This window comes from Saccopteryx leptura, chromosome 11 (assembly GCF_036850995.1).
Source record: "Saccopteryx leptura isolate mSacLep1 chromosome 11, mSacLep1_pri_phased_curated, whole genome shotgun sequence".
NCBI classification, from domain to species: domain Eukaryota; kingdom Metazoa; phylum Chordata; class Mammalia; order Chiroptera; family Emballonuridae; genus Saccopteryx; species Saccopteryx leptura.
The window spans coordinates 43,739,436-43,762,102 of NC_089513.1; the positions used below are offsets into that span (position 1 = coordinate 43,739,436).

The 22,667-nt window shown below is 42.7% G+C and overlaps 1 protein-coding gene across 2 annotated transcripts in view; it reads left to right on the top strand.

Annotated features, from left to right (window-relative positions):
* LAMA3 (laminin subunit alpha 3) overlaps positions 1-22,667 on the top strand; it is a 293,103-nt gene that overhangs the window by 140,232 nt on the left and 130,204 nt on the right. For both annotated transcript variants that reach the window (XM_066352202.1, XM_066352204.1), the window contains exons 13-21: positions 2,116-2,253; positions 6,161-6,207; positions 7,109-7,208; positions 7,907-7,959; positions 8,192-8,297; positions 9,713-9,812; positions 13,189-13,345; positions 15,542-15,674; positions 20,512-20,654. In XM_066352202.1, coding sequence (XP_066208299.1) covers positions 2,116-2,253; positions 6,161-6,207; positions 7,109-7,208; positions 7,907-7,959; positions 8,192-8,297; positions 9,713-9,812; positions 13,189-13,345; positions 15,542-15,674; positions 20,512-20,654 — 977 coding nt within the window. The remainder of the gene's footprint in view (positions 1-2,115; positions 2,254-6,160; positions 6,208-7,108; positions 7,209-7,906; positions 7,960-8,191; positions 8,298-9,712; positions 9,813-13,188; positions 13,346-15,541; positions 15,675-20,511; positions 20,655-22,667) is intronic.

Genomic DNA, 22,667 nt, shown 5'->3' on the forward strand with positions numbered 1-22,667 from the left:
ATCCCTGTGGGAGCTCTGTGCTCCCAGGCTTGTGATGTGGGGATTTACTGATCCTGAAGACACTTGCAAATACCTCACTGGAATTGGCACTTGACCTCATTAATCTTTTCTTTCCCTAGACCTCAAATTAGGTAGATATGTAATCTTTGAAACCTTGCAAACAAGGGTGTGTGTGTGTGTGTGCGTGCACCTGTGTGTGTGTATGTGTTTTACTGCATGCACTGAAGCTAAATTTGGAAGTCAGGAATACTAATCCATTGATTCCCAATAATGCAGCATGGGATCACATATGGAGAAACACCCCCCGCCCCAAGCACTGGGCACTTGATCACAATAATAACGTTCACGAGAGAGACCACTTCCTGAGCACTTACTTTATGCCAAGCATCGTGCTCAGTGCCCAGTGCTTTTCTCCTGCCTTGTCCCTGGTGATTCTCTAATGATCTCGTGGGATAGGCACTGTGTCGTCTGCTTCTGTTTGTAGAAAAGGAAACTGAGACTTAGAGAGGCTGAGCCACTTGCCCATGATTGCACAGCTAAGAGGCAGAGCTGGTGCTTTTTAAAGTCAGGTGTGTCTGCCCCAGACACTGAAGCCCTTTGCTACAGACTAACTCTTGACCTTGGAGATGTCTTAACTTCCGAACTTCATTAGGTAACCGTGGAATTCAACGAGAAGATCTCTCCAGCTCCATCTTGGTCTCAAGGTGGGAGGCGCTGCAGCTCAGGAGCAGTGGGCCGTCTCCACTGCTTGCCTCTCCGCACAGGCAGGGTCCTTGCAGTGCGGATGGGAGCCGTCCTGAGTAACTGCAGTCCTGTGGGAGGTTAGCTACACAGACTGGCAGGAACTTGACCCAGTGAAGGGAGCAGAGAGGAGAATGGCCAGAGTCTCTCCATCCACATATGTTTAATTCCCCTACTTGAGGTGGGAGAGTGGGAACTGGGTGTTTGTCCCATCCGTTCCCAACCCTGCCTGTGTAACCTTTTCTGTAATTATTTAACCACACTTGAACTTGAGAAATCAAGTATGAAGAGAGGTGGACACAGGAAAAAAAAAGGGAGATGGAGGCTGGAATGGTTTAGACTTGATCCCTGGTGAAGTGTGGAATTAGTGTGTCCCTCCCAACAAGTCACACACCCCGATCAGTTGTTCCCTCTGTCCTTCTGAAATGAGCACCAGTTACTATATGCAAGAGGCATTTCCCAACCCCCATCCACAACCAGCCAGTCTTTCCAAATATGAGATTAACAACAGCAAAAACAAAACAGTGAACATGAGCATTTATTGAGTGCTCGCCATCAGATAGGCATTGTCCCCAGCTCTCTTAAGGATTGTCTTATTTAATGCTGGCAACAATCATACCAAGTGGATACTAGTATTGTTCCCACTTAAGGAAGAGGAAACTGAGGCTTAGGGCATTTGGTCAAATTGTTCCAGGTCTAATAAGTGGTGGATCTAGAACTTGCACCTGGAGCTTTCCACCCTCGTTCTCATCCGGGTTCTATTGCCCACCACTCTGTGTCTGACTGAGTTCTCATCCGGGTTCTATTGCCCACCACTCTGTGCCTGACTGAGTTCTCATCCGGGTTCTATTGCCCACCACTCTGTGTCTGACTGAGGTCTCATCCGGGTTCTATTGCCCACCACTCTGTGTCTGACTGAGTTCTCATCCGGGTTCTATTGCCCACCACTCTGTGCCTGACTGAGGTCTCATCCAGGTTCTGTTGCCCAGCACTCTGTGTCTGACTGAGGTCTCATCCGGGTTCTGTTGCCCACCACTCTGTGCCTGACTGAGTTCTCATCCGGGTTCTATTGCCCACCACTCTGTGTCTGACTGAGGTCTCATCCGGGTTCTATTGCCCACCACTCTGTGTCTGACTGAGGTCTCATCCGGGTTCTGTTGCCCACCACTATGTGTCTGACTGAGGTCTCATCCGGGTTCTGTTGCCCACCACTCTGTGTCTGACTGAGGTCTCATCCGGGTTCTATTGCCCACCACTCTGTGTCTGACTGAGTTCTCATCCGGGTTCTGTTGCCCACCACTCTGTGCCTGACTGAGGTCTCATCCGGGTTCTGTTGCCCACCACTCTGTGTCTGACTGAGGTCTTTTCACCCAGCCTGCCAGTGTTCAGCCCGTGGCTCTGACCAGACTCCCTGCAGCCCAGTGACCGGACAGTGCAAATGCCAGCCGGGGATCACAGGACGGCAGTGTGACAGGTGTCTCTCGGGAGCCTATGACTTCCCCCACTGCCAAGGTAAGAAAGACATCAGAATGTTGGGGAGCGGGTTTCTCTCTGAAGTGTGTGCACCCAGTTTCACAGAGCAGCCTGCAAACCTTCGCGGACCCACCGCTGGTCACATAGACGTTTGACCCTAATATGCCTAGTTGCTCCACAATTCCAGTGCATTGAAATTCAGGTCCATTTTCAGATATGCGTTCTCTAAAGAATCAAAAAGTGATTTATTCCTAAATTAAAAACAAAATTTCTATGCATTATACATTTGTTTCTTAATTCTCATGTAAATTTTCTGTGGCAACGGTGACCCCATTTAGCTCAGCCCAGGGTCCCCCTGCCCCTTTCCGAGGGCATCCTCGCTTCTCTCTGGGTGTGGGCTGCAGTACTGACGTTGGCTGCTTTGTAGTCCCCCGAGGAGTGCTCTAACAGGGCCTTGTGGGCAGGCTGAGCCGGGCCTTTGCTGGTTTCTGCCCCTCTCTCCTTACTCACCATAGGTCTCCTGCGGGACAGTGTCATCACACATAGCGCAGGTGTGAGGAACAGTAGTCTGGGGGTGAAAGGGACTTTATTTAGTTTGGAAAGAGTGAGCGAAGGAGGAAACATTGTCATGAGTTGTCAGTACTGATCCCTCGATTGATATGAGAGATTGAGAGTCTGCATGCTCTGTGGCCAAGGCCATGGACATAGGATTCCCATGGAATCTCGCTATGCTCCGGGTGAGCGTAGCCTCCGGTGGCAAGGAGCTCCCGACTGTGGCTTTCAGAGGACCCTCTCTCTGTTGAAGAGCGGTATTTGTGAAAGGCTGAATCAGACTTTGCATCAGGTTTTCTCAGACCCCTTCCAGCTCCTGGTAGCGCTTGGAGCCTTGCATTCACAGTCATCTGAAGTCAAAGCATGGAAATTGTAGCCAGCGGTCAGAGGGTGCTGCTTGCCTCTGAGAAGGCCTGAAGGTCCCCAGAGGGTAAGGCTGTCTGGGGCCAGGTCTGCTAGCCTCCACAGGGTCTAGAGTGGAAGGGAGTGCTGTGAGGGGTGTTGTGGGATCAGGCAGTGCGCTGGGGGGCAGCTACGGCAATTTCTTCAGCACTAGAGGGCAATGTTGGTCAGCTTGGGAAGGAGCGAAAGCTGGAAAACCACTGAGCAGGAAGATAGTGTTGACTGCTACAGAGGAAAGTGAGGGAACATCGAAAGAGAAAAGAAAAGGAGAGAGAGAGAGAGAGAGAGAGAGAGGGAGAGAGAGAGAGAGAGAGATGAATATCATTAAGGAAGAAGCTGAAACAGACCAAGAGGAGACAGTAAAGGCAGCAAAACCTAAGGAACAACTTGCAAAAAAAAAAAAAAAAAAATCATACTATGGATTTACTTAAATTATTGGGTAAACCAGGCTCAGCACAGGCTTGGCCAACCTCTCTTCCTTTCTCGTGCCATATAATAGTGATACTAAGACACTAATTTATTGAAGAGATTGTTATATTGGGCTTGTGATACTATATTGACTAAAGCAGCAAAGCAAATTTTAGAAATAATGATAGTACAGGAGAGAAACAAGGAGATTGTGAGATTTAGAGAATTAGGTCTTGGTTAACTAAAAAATGTATTTATAAATCTTGGAACTTTTAAATCAGCTGGTTAAAAAAACTCTCTTGATACAATATTGCCCTCTTCTGGACAATCCTAAAGATGTTCAAAATTCTAGTGCCTCTTTCCCCCCAGTCTCTTCCTGCATCATCAGTTAGATATGAGCTTTTATAAATTATGGATATTTACCCTTATTGGATGTATTCTTGGCAAATATTTTCTTCCATTCCCATTCAGTAAGTTGTCTTTTCATTTTGTTGATGGTTTCCTTTGCTGTGCAAAAACTTTTTAGTTTGATGTAGTCCCAATTATTTATTTTTTCTTTTGTTTCCCTTGCCCAAGGAGATATATGAAAATCTCTTAGCAATATAAATTACTAAGAGGCATGTCAGAGATTGTACTGCCTAAGTTTTCTTCTAGGAGTATTATGGTTTCCAGGCTTACATTTAAGTGTTTAGTTCATTTTGAGTTTATTCTTGTATGTGGTATAAGAAGGTGGTCTAGTTATATTTTATTTTTACATTTACATTTATCTGTCCAATTTTCTCAACACCATTTATTGAATAGACTATCTTTACCCCATTGGCCATAGAGGTGTGTGTTTATTTCTGAGCTCTTGATCAGTGGCGTAGGGAACATAACTGGCGCCCGGGGCATGACATTTTATTGGTGCCCCCCTCCCCTTCTACCATGCTTTTCTTGTCTGTCTTGGAGACCATTTGGCGCCCGTCTGCGAGTGGCGCCCGGGGCATGATAGACCCTCCCCCCCACTACACTACTGCTCTTTATTCTGTTTTGTTGATCTATGTGTCTTTTGTTATTTTTTTGCCATTACCATGTTGTTTTGATTATTATGGCATTGTAGTATAGTTTGATATCATGTAGCATGACACCTTCATCTTTGTTTTTGTTTGTTTGACAGAGAGAGAGAGAGAGGAAGGGAGAGAGAGACAAAGAAACAGGAACATCGAGCTATTCCCATATGTGCCCTGACTGGGAATCAAACCAGCCACCTCTGCATTTCCAGTGTTCTTCTCTATTAAGAACTATTGACTATTTAGGGCCTTTTGTGCTCTATACTCATTGCCGTATTATTTACAATAGCCAAGATATGGAAGCAACCCAAGTGCTCATCAATTAACAAGTAGATAAAGAAGTTGTGGTACATATGTACAATGGAATATTACTCAGCCATAAAGAAAATGAAATCTTACCATTTACCATGTCATGGGTAGCCCTAGAGGGTATTATGATAAGTGATAAGTCAGAGAAAGACAAATACCATGTGATTTCACTTATATGTGCAATCTAAAAAACAAACTAAATGAACAAAACAGAAACATACTCATAGAAACAGAGAACAAACTGATGGTGGCCAGAAGGGAGGGGTGTTGGGGGACTAGGTGAAAAAAGCAAAGGGATTAAGAAATACAAGTTTGAAGTTACAAAAAATATCATAAGATGTAAAGTAGCTTAGGGTATATAGTCAGTAACATTGCAGAAACTATGTATGGGCCTAGTGGGTACTGGAAATATTGGTGGGGGAACACTTTGTAAAGTATATGATTGTTTAACCACTATACTGTACACGTAAAACTAAAACAGAATAATACTGAATGTAAACTGTAATTGAAAAATAAAATTTAAAAAAGAGAACTTTTAGTAGTGGATAGGAACTAGTATTATCCAGTGGAAAGTGGAGGGGTGATTTGGGAATTAAGACTAAAAAGATTATTTGGGGTGCCTTTTTCTGAATTACATGCAATATCCTTGAAGCCCATGTATCAAAAAATATAAATGTAGTCTGACCAGGTGGTGATACAGTGGACAGAGCATCGACCTGGGATGCTGAGGACCCAAGTTTCAAAACCCTGAGGTCTTTGGCTTGAGCACAGGCTTACAAGCTTTAGTTCAGGGTCACTGCCTTGAGTGCAGGCTCATTGGCTTGAGTGTGGGCTCACCAGCTTGAGCCCAAAGGTCACTGGCTTGAAGCCCAAGGTCACTGGCTTGAGCCACAAAGTCTCTGGCTTGAGCAAGGGTCACTGGCTCAGCTGGAATCATGCCCCACCCCATCAAGGCACATATGATAAAGCAATCAATAAACAACTAAAGAGCCACAAGTACAAGTTGATGCTTCTCATCTCTCTCCCTTCCTATCTGTCTGTCCTTGTCTGTTTCTCTCTCACTTGCTAAAATATATATATGCATATATTTATATATATTTATATAGAACTGTAGATGCACTATTTTTAAAAACAAGGAAACTTTTTTAAAACTCGAAACATCAAAACGAAGAGACAAATGAGCATTAAAACTCCAGATGTGTAACACCTTTCTGAATTACACACAGGCTACACCAGTTCCTGTGACCTAGCTGGCACCCTCGACTCCAGTTTGGTAAGCGGAGGACAGATAAAAGGGTTGCAGTTCTAACTATTATTTTATACTTTTAAAAGACTAACACATTTGGGAGCTTCCTAAAATTAAACTACATTAAAATAAGTCCTGAGGCCAAATTACTTAAAGAGATCATTGCTTATTTTCAAAATGCATATGTGATTTTGTGGGATTTTTTTCCCAAAAAACAAAAGAATAAGGTTTATGTAAAGTTTGATTTCTAGAGTCCTGGATTTTAACTGTTGTTGGTTCCTCTCACGGCACTGCCCTGCACATAAGCCTGACATACATAATTAAAAGTAAGAATATCAAAGGCTAATTTTGCATTAAGTTAAGCTGTCTGTGTACAAAGTAATTTAATACTATGATATTCTGATTAGTTTTCTAAGTGCTTTATAAATTACCTGTCTTCTTAGCCTCAGGGCCGGGACATGTTGGACCTCCAGGCCTGGAAGGGACAGAGCAAGGCTCTGTTTCCTTACTAGGAATCTTAATGATGCTTAAGCAAGGCTGACTCTTGCGCACTGTGAAACTTTCAGATGGACACAAGTTTCTACTGATTCTCACGTGTTAAGTGTTCAGATATTTTTTCCGTACAGTCCAGGCTGTAACAGAATCAACAATGACAATGTTATAAATCACAATGGTCTTTCCATATTTCCGTATTTTCCAATTTTGTTTTAACCAGAAATACGGATTATGTGTATTACAATTATGTGAGTAATTCAACAGAAGAAATTAAGCAGACTGTCGAAATCAACCCAGTACTTTTATTCCCCTTGAATATCCTTAGCATACTTTGCATGATCAAATATATTTCGACAGGCTTTGTTCAGAACACATGTTTGAAAACAGGTCTTAATTCCGAGATCTCAAATCTCAGTTTGATTTCCTTTTAAAGGGTTATTGCCAGTGCAAGCCTCATGTCGAAAGTCCTACCTGCAGTGTCTGTAAACCATTATATTGGAATCTGGCCAAAGAAAACCCTTATGGATGTTCAGGTAAAGTTTCTCATACGTAATTATTTACTATATTGTAGCTTCCTTGTAATTTTCTCTACCTCAGTGACTAAACCCACCAGAGAGCTATTTATTTAATTAGTTCAGTTTGTCTGAAATTTTGTTTCAATGTTTTGGTCCCCCCTACTCCCTTTTGGCGGAACTTCTGTCATTTCCAAAATCTCAGCAAGGGATTTGTATCCTGTTTCCATATGTATTGTGTCGTTTGGGTAGGCAGCTAACTTGATAAATGGTATTCACTGCCTTGTTTTTATAATCCAGTCTTTCCTGTTTAATTTTATTTTCATTTTTATGCTTAAATTGAAGCCAGGGTAGAGCTTAAAAAACATCAAGCTTAAAGGCAGCTAAGTGAATATCCTCAACAGAGTATATTTTCATGTAAGCATATCAGTAATGATCTTGGCATTAGAATCGTTTAAAAATCCCATGATGTTGCAGCTTTTGTCTTCGAGTGGTCATAACCTAGCCATTATCCCGTGTAGATAGATGGTGTTGATCTGGCTGTCCGGCCGATTCCAGAAAGCAATCCAATGCTAGGCTTCCACAGTACAAGTTGGACTTCTGCTGAAACATGCTAGGAAGTGACTGCTTATGTCACATTGCTGATGTGGCATGTACCCAGAGCTGGAGAACTGTCCTTTCTGTAACCTTGATCCAAGGACATTCTCTTATCTTCACAGAATGCCAGTGCCACGTGGCGGGAACAGTGAGCGGAATTGGAGAGTGTGGGCAGGTAATGTGAGCTTAAACTTCATATGCTACCAGTAACAATTGATTGTGGAGTTTCTGTGGGAGGGGATTTTATTAGTACCTCTGTAATTGTACTGTGTGGGGTAATCTTTTTGGATGGTTTTAGATCATGACTACACTGCTTCATATTACACGATGAGCTGGTTTCAAATCGTGAAGCTTAGTGAATTCTGTGATGTTAATCCTATTTTGTCCTCTGGCTCATTGTTCTGCAGCGAGATGGTAACTGTCATTGCAAGTCCCATGTCGTTGGTGATTCCTGTGACACATGTGAAGATGGATATTTTGCTTTGGAAAAGAGTGATTACTTCGGGTGTCAAGGTAAATACATCAGCGGGTTCTGAGTGAAGCAGAAGTATTGATGGGCAGAGACTGCCCAGGTTAACCTCTGTTCCGACTCAGTGTCTCCATGCAGACTTTCTGATGGGACAGGACTCAGAAATTCTGTCCAGAGAATTTGGCCAAACTTTCAATGGAAACTAGTAATATTTATAATAATTATGGGGTTGCTTCTGCTTCTCTTCCTCCAGCATGCTGCGGGTTTAATTATAAAAAACAACATTGGGATGGGAGAGTCATTGTAAATATCATCAAGTCTTAGTTGTTCTATTTATTTATTTATTTAGGTGAGAAGAGGGGAGATTGTGAGGCAGACCCCCAGCATGCGCCCTGACTGGGATCTGCCTAGCAACCCCATCATGGGCCGATGTTTGGTACCAAGTTTCTATAGTACCTGAGGCAGATGTGCTCCAACAGAGCTATCCTCAGTGCCCAGGGCTGATGCTCAAACCAATTGAGCCACTGGTTGCAGGAGGAAAAGAGAAAAAGAAAAAGGGGGGGGGGGAGAAGCAGATGGTCACTTCTGTGTGCCCTGACCTTAACTGTAACTGAACCCGGGACATCCATATGCAGCCTGATGCTTTATCCACTGAGCCACTGGCCAGGGCAAGTCTTATTCATTTTATTTTTATTTTTTTACAGAGACAGAGAGAGAGTCAGAGAGAGGGATAGATAGGAACAGACAGACAGGAACAGAGAGAGATGAGAAGCATCAATCATCAGTTTTTCGCTGCAACACTTTAGTTGTTCATTGATTGCTTTCTCATATGTGCCTTGACCACGGGCCTTCAGCAGACCGAGTAACCCCTTGCTCAAGCCAGCAACCTTGGGTCCAAGCTGGGGAGCTCTGCTCAAACCAGATGAGCCCGTGCTCAAGCTGGTGACCTCGGGGTCTCGAACCTGGGTCCTCTGCATCCCAGTCCGATGCTTTATCCACTGCACCACCGCCTGGTCAGGCCAAGTCTTAGTCATTTTAAAGATCTATTTTGTATCATCAAAAAGGCTTGCACCAGATTTTTGGAGGTTATATTGTTTTAGACAATAAAAGTGGGAGCGGTTGTCCTATAGAGCTATTGTATCTATCACACAGTCTTTTGTTATGACACATTGTTTACAATAACACTGTGTTGCTAAACCACTTTTGGTTCCTGGTTTACTGTCTCCTTACCTTGGACAATCATGTTGCAGCTGGCCCACAAGTCACCTCCAACTTGCTAGTGGACTTTTGGGGGTCATGCCATCTCAGTTTAGGAAGTTCATGCAGATTTCAAACACCTGCTGGGGAAGAAGGCAGCACTATAACCTGGGCTTACCAATTCCCCCTTCTCCCAGAGACAGGGAAAGCATCCCTCATGCAGATGTGTGATGGGTAACCGCCGCTATTTCCTGCCTTTCAGGGTGTCAGTGTGACATCGGGGGGGCCGTCTCCCCCATGTGCATCAGGCCCTCCGGAGTGTGCCAGTGCCATGAACACATTGTGGGGAAGGCCTGCGAGCGGTGAGTCTTTGGGAGGTTCTCCCACGTTGATGTTGTGGGAAACTCTCTGAGTCCCGTCGGTGCTGCCAGACCTGGTGGAGAGAGCAGCAGTTCTACGGACAGAGGGCAGGGGAAGCGGTGCTGTCATTTGAAATCTGGGCACTTGTCAGTGAATCCAATTAAAATAGGAGGAAAAGTTCCCCATAAGAGCTTTCCACTTTGCAGATCATGGAGCAGCCTCACTGGAAAGTTCCCACAGGTATAAAAAGTCAGGTGGGCCAGACTAGAGCTGGATGCACGAGGTGGGTTCCCAGGTCGGAACCTCCATGTAGAAGTCAAATCGGGGAGGAACCCGGCCCACAGGTGGGCTCCTGGACCACAGAGATCCAGGTCCTGCTGCTCCCTTGGGCTCATGAGTGAGGGCCTGGAGAGGCTGGGGGGGGGGTACACATGGCAGGGTAGACCTCAGAAGTGGGCAAAGTCCCTCATTTCACACAGAAGCAAGTTGGAGCAAATGAAACATAGGAGCAGGGGAGTGAAGTGGAGACTGAGATCCCACAGGGACTATAGTAAGTGTGGTACCTACTGTCTCTTTGTCCTGTCATATTGAGCAATTTATGGATATTTTTGAAACCATGATCCTTCCATAATTTTCCTCAGTAGAGGAAAGAAAAAACTACTTTTTCATATCCTGACTTTTAATCATACACTGGAGATGCTGTGAAATGCAACAACGTCTAAATCTCAAGCACCTTCACTATTTTTGCATTATCAGCAATCACGACAACACACTCACTGAAACAGATAATAGCGCTGTGCAGTTATGGTACATTGTCCGCATCTAGCGTGGCGCCTCTCTCCTCTTCCTCTGTGCCTCCGGCACGTGAGTACTGAAAGTCAGAGCAGCCCAGCTGTGCTCTCTTCAGGCATTTCTTTCTTTCTTTTCTCTTTTTTTCAATTACACTTTACTTTCAATATTATTTTGTATTAGTGTCAGGTGTTCAGCATAGTGGTTAGACTATCATATACTTTACAAAGAGTTGCCCCAATATTTCTAGTACCCACCTGCCCCCGTACATAGTTGTTACAGTATTATTGATTATATTCCCTACACGGTACTGTTCTAAGTGGCAGTCACTTGCTGGACAGCATAATAGAAGGTATGTCAGGAGGGTACATAATATATGTAGGTTTGTTTCCCTGCAGACTAGCCAGGCTGGCGATGGACTAGAGGAACTTTGTAAACAGGTTGAGAAACATTTTCCGCCCATGCTTTACCTCTTTCCACCCTTGTGCTGATAAAGAGAGCTTTGCTCCTGCTGAGCCAGCTTGGTTTTTTCTCCTTCCTGCTATGTAGATAATAGGCTAATTTTCAGATTAAAATAATGCAAGTGAGCCCTGGCCGGTTAGCTCAGTGGCAGAGCACCGGCCTGGCGTGCAGGAGTCCCGGGTTTGAATCCCGGCCAGGGAACACAGGAGAAGCGCCCATCTGCTTCTCCACCCCTCCTCCTCTCCTTCCTCTCTGTCTCTCTTCCCCTCTCGCAGCCAAGACTCCGTTGGAGCAGAGTTGGCCCAGGCGCTGAGGATGGCTCTGTGGCCTCTGCCTCAGGCGCTAGAATGGCTCTGATTGCGGCAGAGTGATGCCCCAGATAGGCAGAGGATCGCCCCCTGGTGGGCATGCCGGGTGGATCCCGGTGGGGTGCATGCGGGAGTCTGTCTGACTGCTTCCCTGTTTCCAACTTCAGAAAAATACAAAAAAAAAAAAAAAGAAAAGAAAAAAAAAAGAAAAATAATGCAAGTGAACAGGAATGAAATTACCCACCTTGAAGCAAATATATTGACTTTTTACATTACAACCAATATATACAACATAGGATTTAGAACATGCTCTTTGATTCGGTGGTAAATGATATCTGAAATAAAAGGATGACAAACCAGCAACACAGATCCCATAGCACCGTTTCTCTAGGGTGGCAAATCTTGTTTCCTTTTGTCCTGAATGTGTCCCCTATGTTCATATTACCCGAGCATTTTTGGGTTTTCTTACAAGTTTAGGAAGCACTCACATTCTTTTTTCCCCTAAATATCTCTGTGATAATAAATGTAATATACAGGGTGGGGCAAAAGTAAGTTTATAGTTGTTTGTATGGAAAATAATACAATAATAATAATAGTACAAGAATAAACTGTTTAGTGTACTCACAACTGTTAACCTACATTTTCCCTGCCCTATATGCTCATTGTAAAAGTTTTGCAAGTGCCTAAAAGTAAGTAAAACCCAGAGATAACTCCTTTTAATATTTTTGTATATTTTATAGACTTTTTCTATTACTTAAATTAGTATTATAGTTTTCATATAATTTGCATCAGTTTCTTCATATGCTATGAGGAACATTTTCCATTACCATTAGTCTTCAAAAACATTAATGAGTATATAATATTTCATAATTTCTTTATTTCATCATTATACACTTTTTGTACAAAACAACATTTATGTTGTTTCCAGGTTTTCACTATTATAAATATTATTTTATGTTAATTCTTTGACTATATATAAAATCATTCTTTAGGATATATCCTTGGAAGAATTACTGAGTCAAAGGGTGTGAACATTTTTAAGGATCTTTGTAAATTACCACCTAAAAATTGTGTTTCTAATCTTACTTTCAATATAGGAACATGCCATTTTATTTCCTATTTCTAAATAATCTTCATGAGTTTTTAATCCTCTAACTGCTATTAGTTTGTTCCTGGATAGTCAAAATGGGCCACTTTGAAGAACTTCAAGTAGATTGAATTTAAAACATTGCACAAGTGTTGGGATAATTTTGATCCTTCTCTGTGATTGGCATTATTGGACTCTTGAAAGGAGTCCATTAATAGGCACATAAGAGAAAACAAGGCATAGAAAAGTCATTTGGATTATCAAAATATATAAAAATATCAATGTATCTAATTTTTAAACAGCATATAAAATATTTTATGTCATGTTCACAATTGTATCAGTAAGGCTTAGCAACACATAGATTTTCATATTTGTGTAAGGAGTGAATATGAGTATATAAGTGAATGAATGAATGAATTTAGAGTAAATAACCTAATTTGACTTTGCTAAATTTTTGGCGACCATTGAGAACATTTTAAAGGATGCTAGCACTGTGTATTGTGCTAAATGATTTTCTCATTTTACTCCTTGGAATGAGTAGGTGGGTGTGTTTATAGGAGTGAAAACAATAATTGAGGGAGAAAGCTGTGTGCCTCTCTCATTTGTCTTTAGGTAATGTACTCTGTCAATTTGATGGGAGTTTCTTGGGTAGTAACTATTGGGATTAAAGGATATTCAGATTATCAGTGAACCCAACTTGCTCTATCCATGTTTACTTTATGTTTATAAAAGACCTGAAAACAACTACTATTTCCCGGATTTGCATCACATGAAGTATGAGATTGAAGATGGTACTACACCTAATGGAAGAGAACTTCGATTTGGGTACGATCCCCTGGAGTTTCCTGAGTTTAGCTGGAGAGGATATGCTCAGATGACCTCTCTACAGGTGTGTAGCCAGCAGGAAACAGGTCCATGGCAGAGTAGCCTATATCCTTAACCACAGTGCTCTCAGCGAGTCCCCACCACAAGGTGAACTATCCCCAAAGCCGATTCCAGGATTATCTTTCTCCTGGGAAAAAATATAAAGAAGAAATGTGGCTCGGGGTAGGGTTATTTTTTAACTGATAAACATACATATCAATTTCATAGTTTCTTGTCCTTTAATTTGGTTACCAAATCAGAAAATGAGGGAATTAAAGAAAAATGGGGTGCTTATCGAAAAAAAATTTTTATTAGAAATTTCCCAGACAAGATTAGGCTATATTTTAACATGAGACTTTTTTTTTTCTTTAAACCCTTTGTGGAAAAATAAAAATAAGTTGGCAAACAATTCCCGTAAAGCTTGTGTTGCTAATTATTGACCAATGATTTTGTTTTACTTTTTAAAACCCTGAATTAGTGTATAAATAGAAATTAAGATAAATGAGGAGTTTTAGTCTGTGCCATTTAATTTTTTTTCCTATATTTCTCCCTTCCTTCATTGTTTTCTACGATAGCTGTCTCTCTTGACTTTGTGTTGGAATAACGAAGGTATTTACACTTTAGCATTAATATGTGTAATGAAAGATTTCTGTAGAGTTACTGAGTGTTTTTGTTCTCAGAATTTCTCCTTGAGGTTGGTGTCTTCAAGCTATGTTTCTCCGTGGAGAAATTCAAAATACAAGAAGCAAACTGATGATCATAGCTACCCAACATCTGTCCTTAGCAGATCTAGAACTGGTTGTTTTTCTCATTAGCCCTTAGAGAAGCTGGGACCATCCCCTCCACTGATGCTAACACTGCTCCTGCCTGGCCAGAACTCCCCACCGAGGCTGCTTTCTTTCCCTAACAATTCCAAGGATCTTAAGATCCCTCACTTTGCTCTCCTTCCCAGATCCAGCAATTCAATTTCTTTAGTTTCCTGATCTTACTTCATTATTCAGAGAGAAAAAAAGCAGTGGATTCCACTGAGTCATAACAGGAAGTGAATGACCGAGTGCCCAATGTGTACCCCTTCCCACAGGTGTTTAGACTTTGAAAGAATAGCTGGTTAACACTAAGAATGACTTGCTAATGATGACTTCTCTGGAAGTACTTTTAGTCAGAGGACCTCAGTGGTGTTCCCCCAAATCACCACTAACTTTTTACTCTGCTCCTAATACATTTTGCATTTTTATTTTCCAACTTGGAACTAGTATTTAAAGATGAAGTTAGTCAAATTGATATGGCTATAGTTTCCTCAGTGTGGGTCGGCTGCAGATCCTGCTCCCAGAACCAGGGGTTCGACCCAATCAGTCACTTACATCACAGATACCTCGTTCAAAAAACATCCCCTTCATTTTAACCAAAGAACCTGGTGGAGAAACCAAGAGAAGCACTGATTTGGAAATCTCCAAGTTTCACCAACTTTCCTTGGTCCACAGCTGGATTTGAACATGTAGTAGTCTGTGGTTCAGACTTAAAACAGTCTATTCTTTCCTTTAACATCATGGTCTCAGCAGCACTCACAGACCATTGTGTAAGCATCAGGGGTTGGTGGACCCTAGAACTGCCCCACAAACACAGTGTGAAAAGTCCCTATTTTTCTTGGATAGAGATTGAGATAAGTTTCTTGTGACTTAGTAAGCGTATTCGGATTTCATCACTAATGTGTTTGGGATCTATAACCTTTCTTTAGCCAACATCCATTTCTGTGACTATCTAAAATGTTTTGTATGTGAAGTGGGCCGTGGAGTGGTTTCTGTGTGTGTGTGGGACGGTGTTAAATAATACACTCTCCTTTCTTTCTTTTCCACCTTCTTATTTCTCCCAGCCAGTGGTGGTCGCCTCTGTCGCTGTGGCTTTTCCTAACTAGTCCATCTATACTCTGCTCCTGTCCGCCTGCTTTAACAGGTCAAAAGAGGATCTCATTGGCTGAGGGAGTGCGTTTTCACTGTAACTTTAATTGTAAGTGATGTTAATTTACTCTTAGGCCTACCTGCTTCCATCTTTCACAGAGTGAGTTACTTGGTGCTTGTTGAGTGGATGCGAATGTGTGTGTATTTGTGTGTGTGTGTGTACACTACAAGCCCAGTAGCATGAAACTTGAATAAAATCATGGTTTTGCTAGCTTTCCTTTAACCAATTGTCTTTTCTATACGTTATGGCTTTTGGTGTTTTTCAGAATGAAGTAAGGATTATGCTGAATGTGGGGAAGTCAAGTCTCTCTTTGTTTCGTGTTATTTTGAGATATGTTAACCCTGGAATTGAAGCTGTCACTGGCCAGGTCACTATTTATCCATCCTTGGCTAAAGCAGGTAGGTACATTTTCAAGCCCCCCCCCTTTTTTTTTTCAGGGTGTGTCTATTGGGGAAGCTTATAGACTAGGATAGTAGGAATATGGTTTATTTTATCTTTACCTTGTTTCTTTTTTTTATAAATAAATTTTTATTTTAATGGGGTGACATCAATAAATCAGCGTACATATATTCAAAGAAAACATTTCCAGATTATCTTGTCATTCAGTTCTGCTGCATACCCATCACCAAAAGAGAGATCGTCCTCCGTCACCCTCTATCCAGTTTTTTTTGTACCCCTCCCCCTCCCCTTCCCCCTCTCCCTCCTTCCCTCCCCCCACCCCCCATAACCACCACACTCCTGTCCATGTCTCTTAGTCTCGCTTTTATGTCCCATCAATGTATGGAATCCTGCAGTTCTTGTTTTTTTCTGATTCACTTATTTCACTCCGCATAATGTTATCAAGATTCCACCATTCTGCTGTAAGTGATCCGATGTCATCATTTCATCTAGCTGAATAGTATACCATGGTGTATATGTGCCCCATCTTCTTTATCCAGTCTTCTATTTTTTTTACAGTGATTAAAAGCCTTTAAGCAAACTCTTGGCCAATACAGCAAGAATCCATAAAAGAGTAGTGTCCTTAACATGTTCACCAAGTCCAAGTTGGCCCCATCACCATGCCAAATCCCTGAGAAATGCAACCCAACCACAGTTCAGTCTGTTAGGAGCTGTCACAAGGAGCAGGAGTCCAGGAAAAGTCCACACAGGAAAAGTCCGCATGGCGCTGGAATTGTGGTCACCATTCTATACTTTGCAGCTCATGTCCCAAGTCCCAATGACAGCTGCTTCTAGCTGGTAATGATTCAGGTAGACTGGAAAAGCCATTTGTAGCATGTGTGGAGATGGAGCTTCTGTTCTCCTCTGCCTGGAGAGTTGAGACCAGGGTGCTTTTCCCTGGAGCTCTGCGACTGTGGCTTGGTAAAGAGAACGTTGGGATACACTAAGCTGGGTGGCAGAGGTAAATTCATAATGCAAGTTGGCAAAAGGAGGAAAGAGAGCTCTACATTAGGAGTAGGTCCCAGCCTGAAATATGAGTGGGGCATTGAGGTAGGAGGGATAAAGGAAACACTATATACTAAGCAAAGCAGCAGAAAATAGAACTATCAGCACCCACAACAGAGATCTTTGAGGGAAGAATAAAAAACCTGACTATTCAGGCAAAACATAGTTAAGTGACCCTTGTGCAAATGAGATCAATTTACCTGCTTCTTGGAAGAAATACCCTAGGCTCGCCCACAGTGTCATAGATGGGGCTGATGGCCCTGGGCACCTTCAGCCTTCAGTGGCAAAGCCCAGCTTTCTGGGCAAGGTTAGGTCATAGGTGGCTGGAGCAGGGCTGGAAGAGACTGAACCCTCCCTTAGAGGAGCAAGGGGGAAGCCCACCTTCCAGTGTCCCTGTTTCCTCACAGCAGAGGCATGTAAGCCTGGCAGGCTTTAGCTCAATGACCTTCCTTTCCACTATTGAAGCAGGACCCAGATGGCATCCTTTGAGACCCCTTTGGGGCGTTGGAGCCTTTAAGGGTGTATCCTAAAAGCTGGTAGTTCCCCTGATCTCTATTGGGCTTTTTCTGCCTCTAGGTATCTTAAAAGCCATGCTCAGAAGATCTCGCTGAGGGGTTTGTGGATCCCCATCCGCCTATATAAATCTTTTCCATATATCTGGAGCTATTTGGAAAAAGACAAAACAGTGTTATTAGCTGGATCTAATAAAGAAGGTAGTAGTTTGCAGGCGAAAAAGATTTGGTGTCTCCTGTTTATCAGCCTTCAAAAGAAATGTAAATTTTTTTTTTTTTAAGTAAAAAGCATGATATGGTAGATCCGTAGGAGTCATTGGCCTGGTGTGCAGGATTCCCGGGTTCGATTCCTGGCCAGAGCACACAGGAGAAGTGCCCATCTACCTCTCCACAACTCCCCCTCCCCCTCCCCTCCCTCCTCTCCGTCTCTCACTTCCCCTCCTGCAGCCAAGGCTCCACCAGAGCAAAGCCACCCCGGGCACTAAGGATGGCCCCATGGCCTCAAGCCCCTTTTTGATTAAGAAATGATTAACTAGTGAAACATTTTCTCCGGTTTTCACAAAGTCACCTCCTTAGAAAACATCACACTTGCTCCATGGTCTGATTAGGACGGCGCTCTAGGTGTCCTGTCCTGTGCTACATTTTTAATCTAAATGTTCTGCTGATTTAAATTTTGCATTTAAATTTATCATTAACTGTTCTTTAAAAATCAATATAATAACCTGTGCACCTGGGCTGAACCCCAAGGGTTATAGCATGCCAGGGTGAAGCTAATTTATGACTCATTCATGGTGAGGTGGGTGTCACCTTCATGGTTTATTTGAGAGACCTTGACCTTCTGACTTAAAATCTCCCATTGTTTCAGGCGAACCAAATAGTTCAAGGGGAAATGAGTGAGGATAGGAATTTTAAGATGAATTCTGTAAAGCCTGAAGCCCAGAGCTGCGGAGAAGATTATGCCGACCTTGTTGGGGGTGGGGCGGCTCCTGAGGCGGGGAGAAGCACAGTTGGAGCCCAGATGTCACCGTGGGCAGGCTGTTTTGCAAGGAGTTAGGGCTTCTACCTGTCCTGGAAACACCCCAGGAAGCAGTGGGAATCCTACAGAGACACAAAATGGAGCCCATGAAAATCTCAGTGAGGCTAGAAGTCTCAGGATCTGAGTGTAACTTCCACGGCAGAGTCAGGCTTGCGGGAGGAAGTGAGGCTTCCCAGTTGTGTCAGTGAAGCTCTGTGAGGTGGAGGTTGACTAACTAGCAAGCAAACAGGAGAAACATCAGGCTTGCTCTGTCATTCAGAGGATGTGGCACCCATTTCCACACATGATAACCTGAACTGAAGAGGGTGAAGAGGGGCCGGGCAGAGGTGTGAATTGTCTCAGCACACCGCTGGCCTTTGGTAGACAAGCCTCACTCTTCAGATCCCAAACTCTTTTTGATAGACACCACTGCTTACTGGGGTGACTATCAAAATACATGACAATTTCATGAGCAAGCTGCCCTCTATGTACTCGGACAACTGGAATATCTTTTGGGTTGTTTTCTCCTGGAACACCGTTCCTAAGGCCCCATGGCTGACTCAGGTGCCCCAGTTAGGTATCCCTGTGGTAACCCCCCCCCCCATACCACTGCCCACGCTGTACCGTATTCTCCTATTTCTGGTCTGTGGCCCCTCATCTCTGCTGTCCCCACTATGGGGACGCAAAGACAATGCTGTCTGTGTTCACTGCCTCAATTCTAGAACCTAGTTCCAGGCTTCATACATAGTGGGCCCATGTTTATAAAACAGGAGAATGACTACCAAGACTTGGAGTAAACATTTCTTCTGAAGAAAGAGTCTCATTTGGAGGTCAGATACAACAGTTTTGTTTGTTTCTGAACCTTCAACAGAAGATCCTCTATTTGTTTAATGCAGAAGAAAACTCTTTGGATCCTTAAACAGAAAACAAACCCTTTTTCTTATTTTAAAATAAGTGCGTGTTCTTCTATAGAAATGAAAATATTTTAATTACATATAAGCAAAAATGAAAAACAATTTAATATCAAATGTAATATGTTCAATACTTAGAGACTACAGAAGCAAATAAAACCCTACCAAGGTAACCATCTGCAATATCTGGTATGTTTCCTACCAGGTTTTTTCCCCATCCCTGTTTTTTGAAACTTAGTTGAAATCATACTTGACCTCCAGCTTTTCATCCTACTTCGTGAATTGTCCCCAGATCACCGAATGGCCCCATGTTATTCCACCACAGCCACACCGTCACTTACCTTTTTCCTTCACTGTTTGTTATTGAGGGTGTTTATACTTTTTTTCCTATTTACTGTCATGCGGCAGTGAAAAATCTTCACCCATAAGTTTCTCCACAATTTAAAGCACTTCCACAGGACAGATTTTAGAAGTGGAATCATTGGGCCAATTGATCAAGTTTTTAAGAACTCTGGAATTGTCAAAATGGTTTCCAGAAAAGTTGTATCTGAGTGTTACCACTCTGCTGGCTTTGTGTTCAGCATGGCCTGTCACTACGAAAGAACTCTGTTCAGTGGATGGGTGAAAATTAAATGATGTCCTTATTTTCATTTTTATTTATTTGAGTGCTTGTGATATTGAGTGTTTATTGTGTTTATCTAATTTCTTTTTCTTTGTGAATTGTAATTATATTTCTTTTGACAATTAAAAAAAATGTGCCAAGAACTTTTCTGAGTTTATTTACTTCATCATTTAACAAAGTAAAAAGTAACTCACAGTCCCAGTATAAATAGCCACTGCTGCCCTGGCCAGTTGGCTTAGTGGTAGAACGTCGGCCTGGCGTGTGGAAGTCCCAGGTTTGATTCCTGGCCAGGGCACACAGGAGAAGCGCCCATCTGCTTCTCCACCCTTCCCCCTCTCCATTTTCTCTGTCTCTCTCTTTCCCTCCTGCAGCCAAGGCTCCACTGGAGCAAAGTTGGCCTGAGGATGGCTCCATGGCCTCTGCCTCAGGTGCTAGAATGGCTCAAATTGCAGCGGAGCAACTGCCCATCTGGGCAGAGCATCACCCCCTACTGGGCATGCTGGGTGGATCCTGGTCAGGCGCCCACTGCTAACATCTTATTAATATCTTTCTAGTCTATTTTATACATATGCATATGCATTCATATAATTAAAAAATAAGATCTGTACATATGATCAGTAAACTATCCTACACTTTTTCAGATGTAAACTGAATGTTCAAAACTGATTATCTAAAATCATAACACTGACTGATAGAAAAAATGTTCTAAGCAACTCTTTTTATTTCTGACAGGTGCTGCTCAAAGCAAAAAGATCATCTTCCTGCCAAGTAAGGATCCAGCCTTTGTCACTGTCCCTGGAAATGGTTTTGCAGACACATTTTCCATTACACCAGGGATATGGATTGCCTGTATTAAGGCACAGGGAGTCTTCCTGGTAAGCAGTACTTCTAAGTGGAGATTCTCTACAACCCACCCTCACAGTCCCCTCTACCTTGACTCATAGTGACTATAAGAGATCAGAATCATAGCTGGTTCCCTTTTAGACACAGGAACCTATGCTTGATATTTGCCTTCACGTGACATAATGACATAGGAATCAACTTAAAATACCTTCTATTGTCTTCTAGCCAGTTCTCACAGACAAAAAGCATACCAAATTATAATTCACAATGACTTGAAATTATCAAAATAAATGCAACATCTTTATGAACATATATCCCAACCTTTCAAAAGTTTCTTTGGGATTTTTCATCACAAATCAGAAGAAGCCAGAAGAGAAGATCCAAAATAGTGAAGTTCCTAGTGGTAGAAAGAGAAGGAAGAGACGGGAGGAGCCCGTGCTTTTTTGTGACATTCTTCCTGCTTCTATCTCCAATGTAGGCAATAATCTCACCAAGCAGATTGCCATGGTCAAGGGCAGGCTGTGTCCTTGACCATTAATAGAATAGGTAGAGAGCCATGGGGAGTTGAAGGGATGAACGCTGCTGAGCTACCGCTTTTTGATGTCTGCTTTCGCTACAGCAAGGTCTTTTCAAAATAAGGTCTTCGGCAATACTTCATTTCATGCATGAAGAGGGGAGAACATAACTTTTCCTTTTGGCCCAACTCCTTTTTTTTTTTTTTTTTTTTGGCTACATTAGCAAATCACAGACAAGTCCCTTAACTGCAAGTCTGTCTTAGTTGCTTCTTTCATACCATAGGGACAATACTTATCCTAATAGGTCCTTTCCAAATCTGGGATCTTACAAAGATAACGTGAAGATTTAAGCACTTAATTCTGTCCCTGATTGTTTTGCATCTTCTTCATAGAAAACTTTGTTGCTTTAGAAAATGTTGCAAAATGTTTCACAGATGCTAGAAACGAGGAGGAAGAAAATATCCGTTGAGGCCAATAATGGGTACATAGAGTTGGACTAATAAATAGATGAAATTCATTATTATAAAAGTTACTCCTTAGGCATGGAAGATTTTCATGACATTTAGTCAGTGTGGTTGTGTAGTAAGTCGTATGTGTCCTTCCACATTATGATCCTATTTTCTCTAAAACTGTTTTATTAAGCACTTATTATCAACCTTCACTGTTCTAGGATCTATGGGATAATGAGTAGCTTTGGTCCCAGCCTAAGGAAACTTATTAATAGAACAATAATCATTATTAAATTAAAACCCACTCAAGTAGTAAGACCACTGAGGTGGACCACTGAGCCTGAGGCACCATCCGCTTTCTCCTTCCTAGACATTTCTCCTCTTCTCCATTCTGGACAGATTTAGGCTCTGAAGAGAGCAAGAGCCTTATGACCCAGGCGCGAGTCTCCTCACATTGCAAGCACTGCCTCCCCCGTGCCCTCTGCAGATACAGCAATGCCAGGATTGCTGCACAGCTGTCAGATCCACCACTAGGAAGCCCAGCGCTGTGCTCTTTCCTGAAGAGCTGCGTAACTGAATTTACACCGTAGGCTTCGTTTGGCACACATGATGGAACATATTCTTCCCCTCATGTCCTAGGACTGGCAGGAGGCCATTTTCAGTCTGTGATTCACCAGGATCACAGAACACCACTTTTTACACCAAGCCAGGCAAGCACTGCTCTGGTGTGGGAATAAGAAGTCATAATACATGAAATGCAACTCCCGTGTTCCATAGTGATGCATGCACCAGCGTACCTGCATTTTAAAGGAATGGTTTGTCAGTCGACAGTAATTATCTGTTAATTTTTTAATTAAAAACAACCCAGAAGAAACAGTAAAATTTCCCCTGAGATCTGAAAATTACAGGCTTCACCCTGAGGCACTTACCTGCAATGCTGACCGTACCTGTGTGAGTTACTTCGGGCGTCCTGGTGAGTCAGGGGACAGAACACAGCAGCTCATGTGGAGAGTCTAACTAGTGACTTTCACCTAGTTGTTATTAAATTAAATTAGCTAGGATGGTTGGGTATTTTACTTCT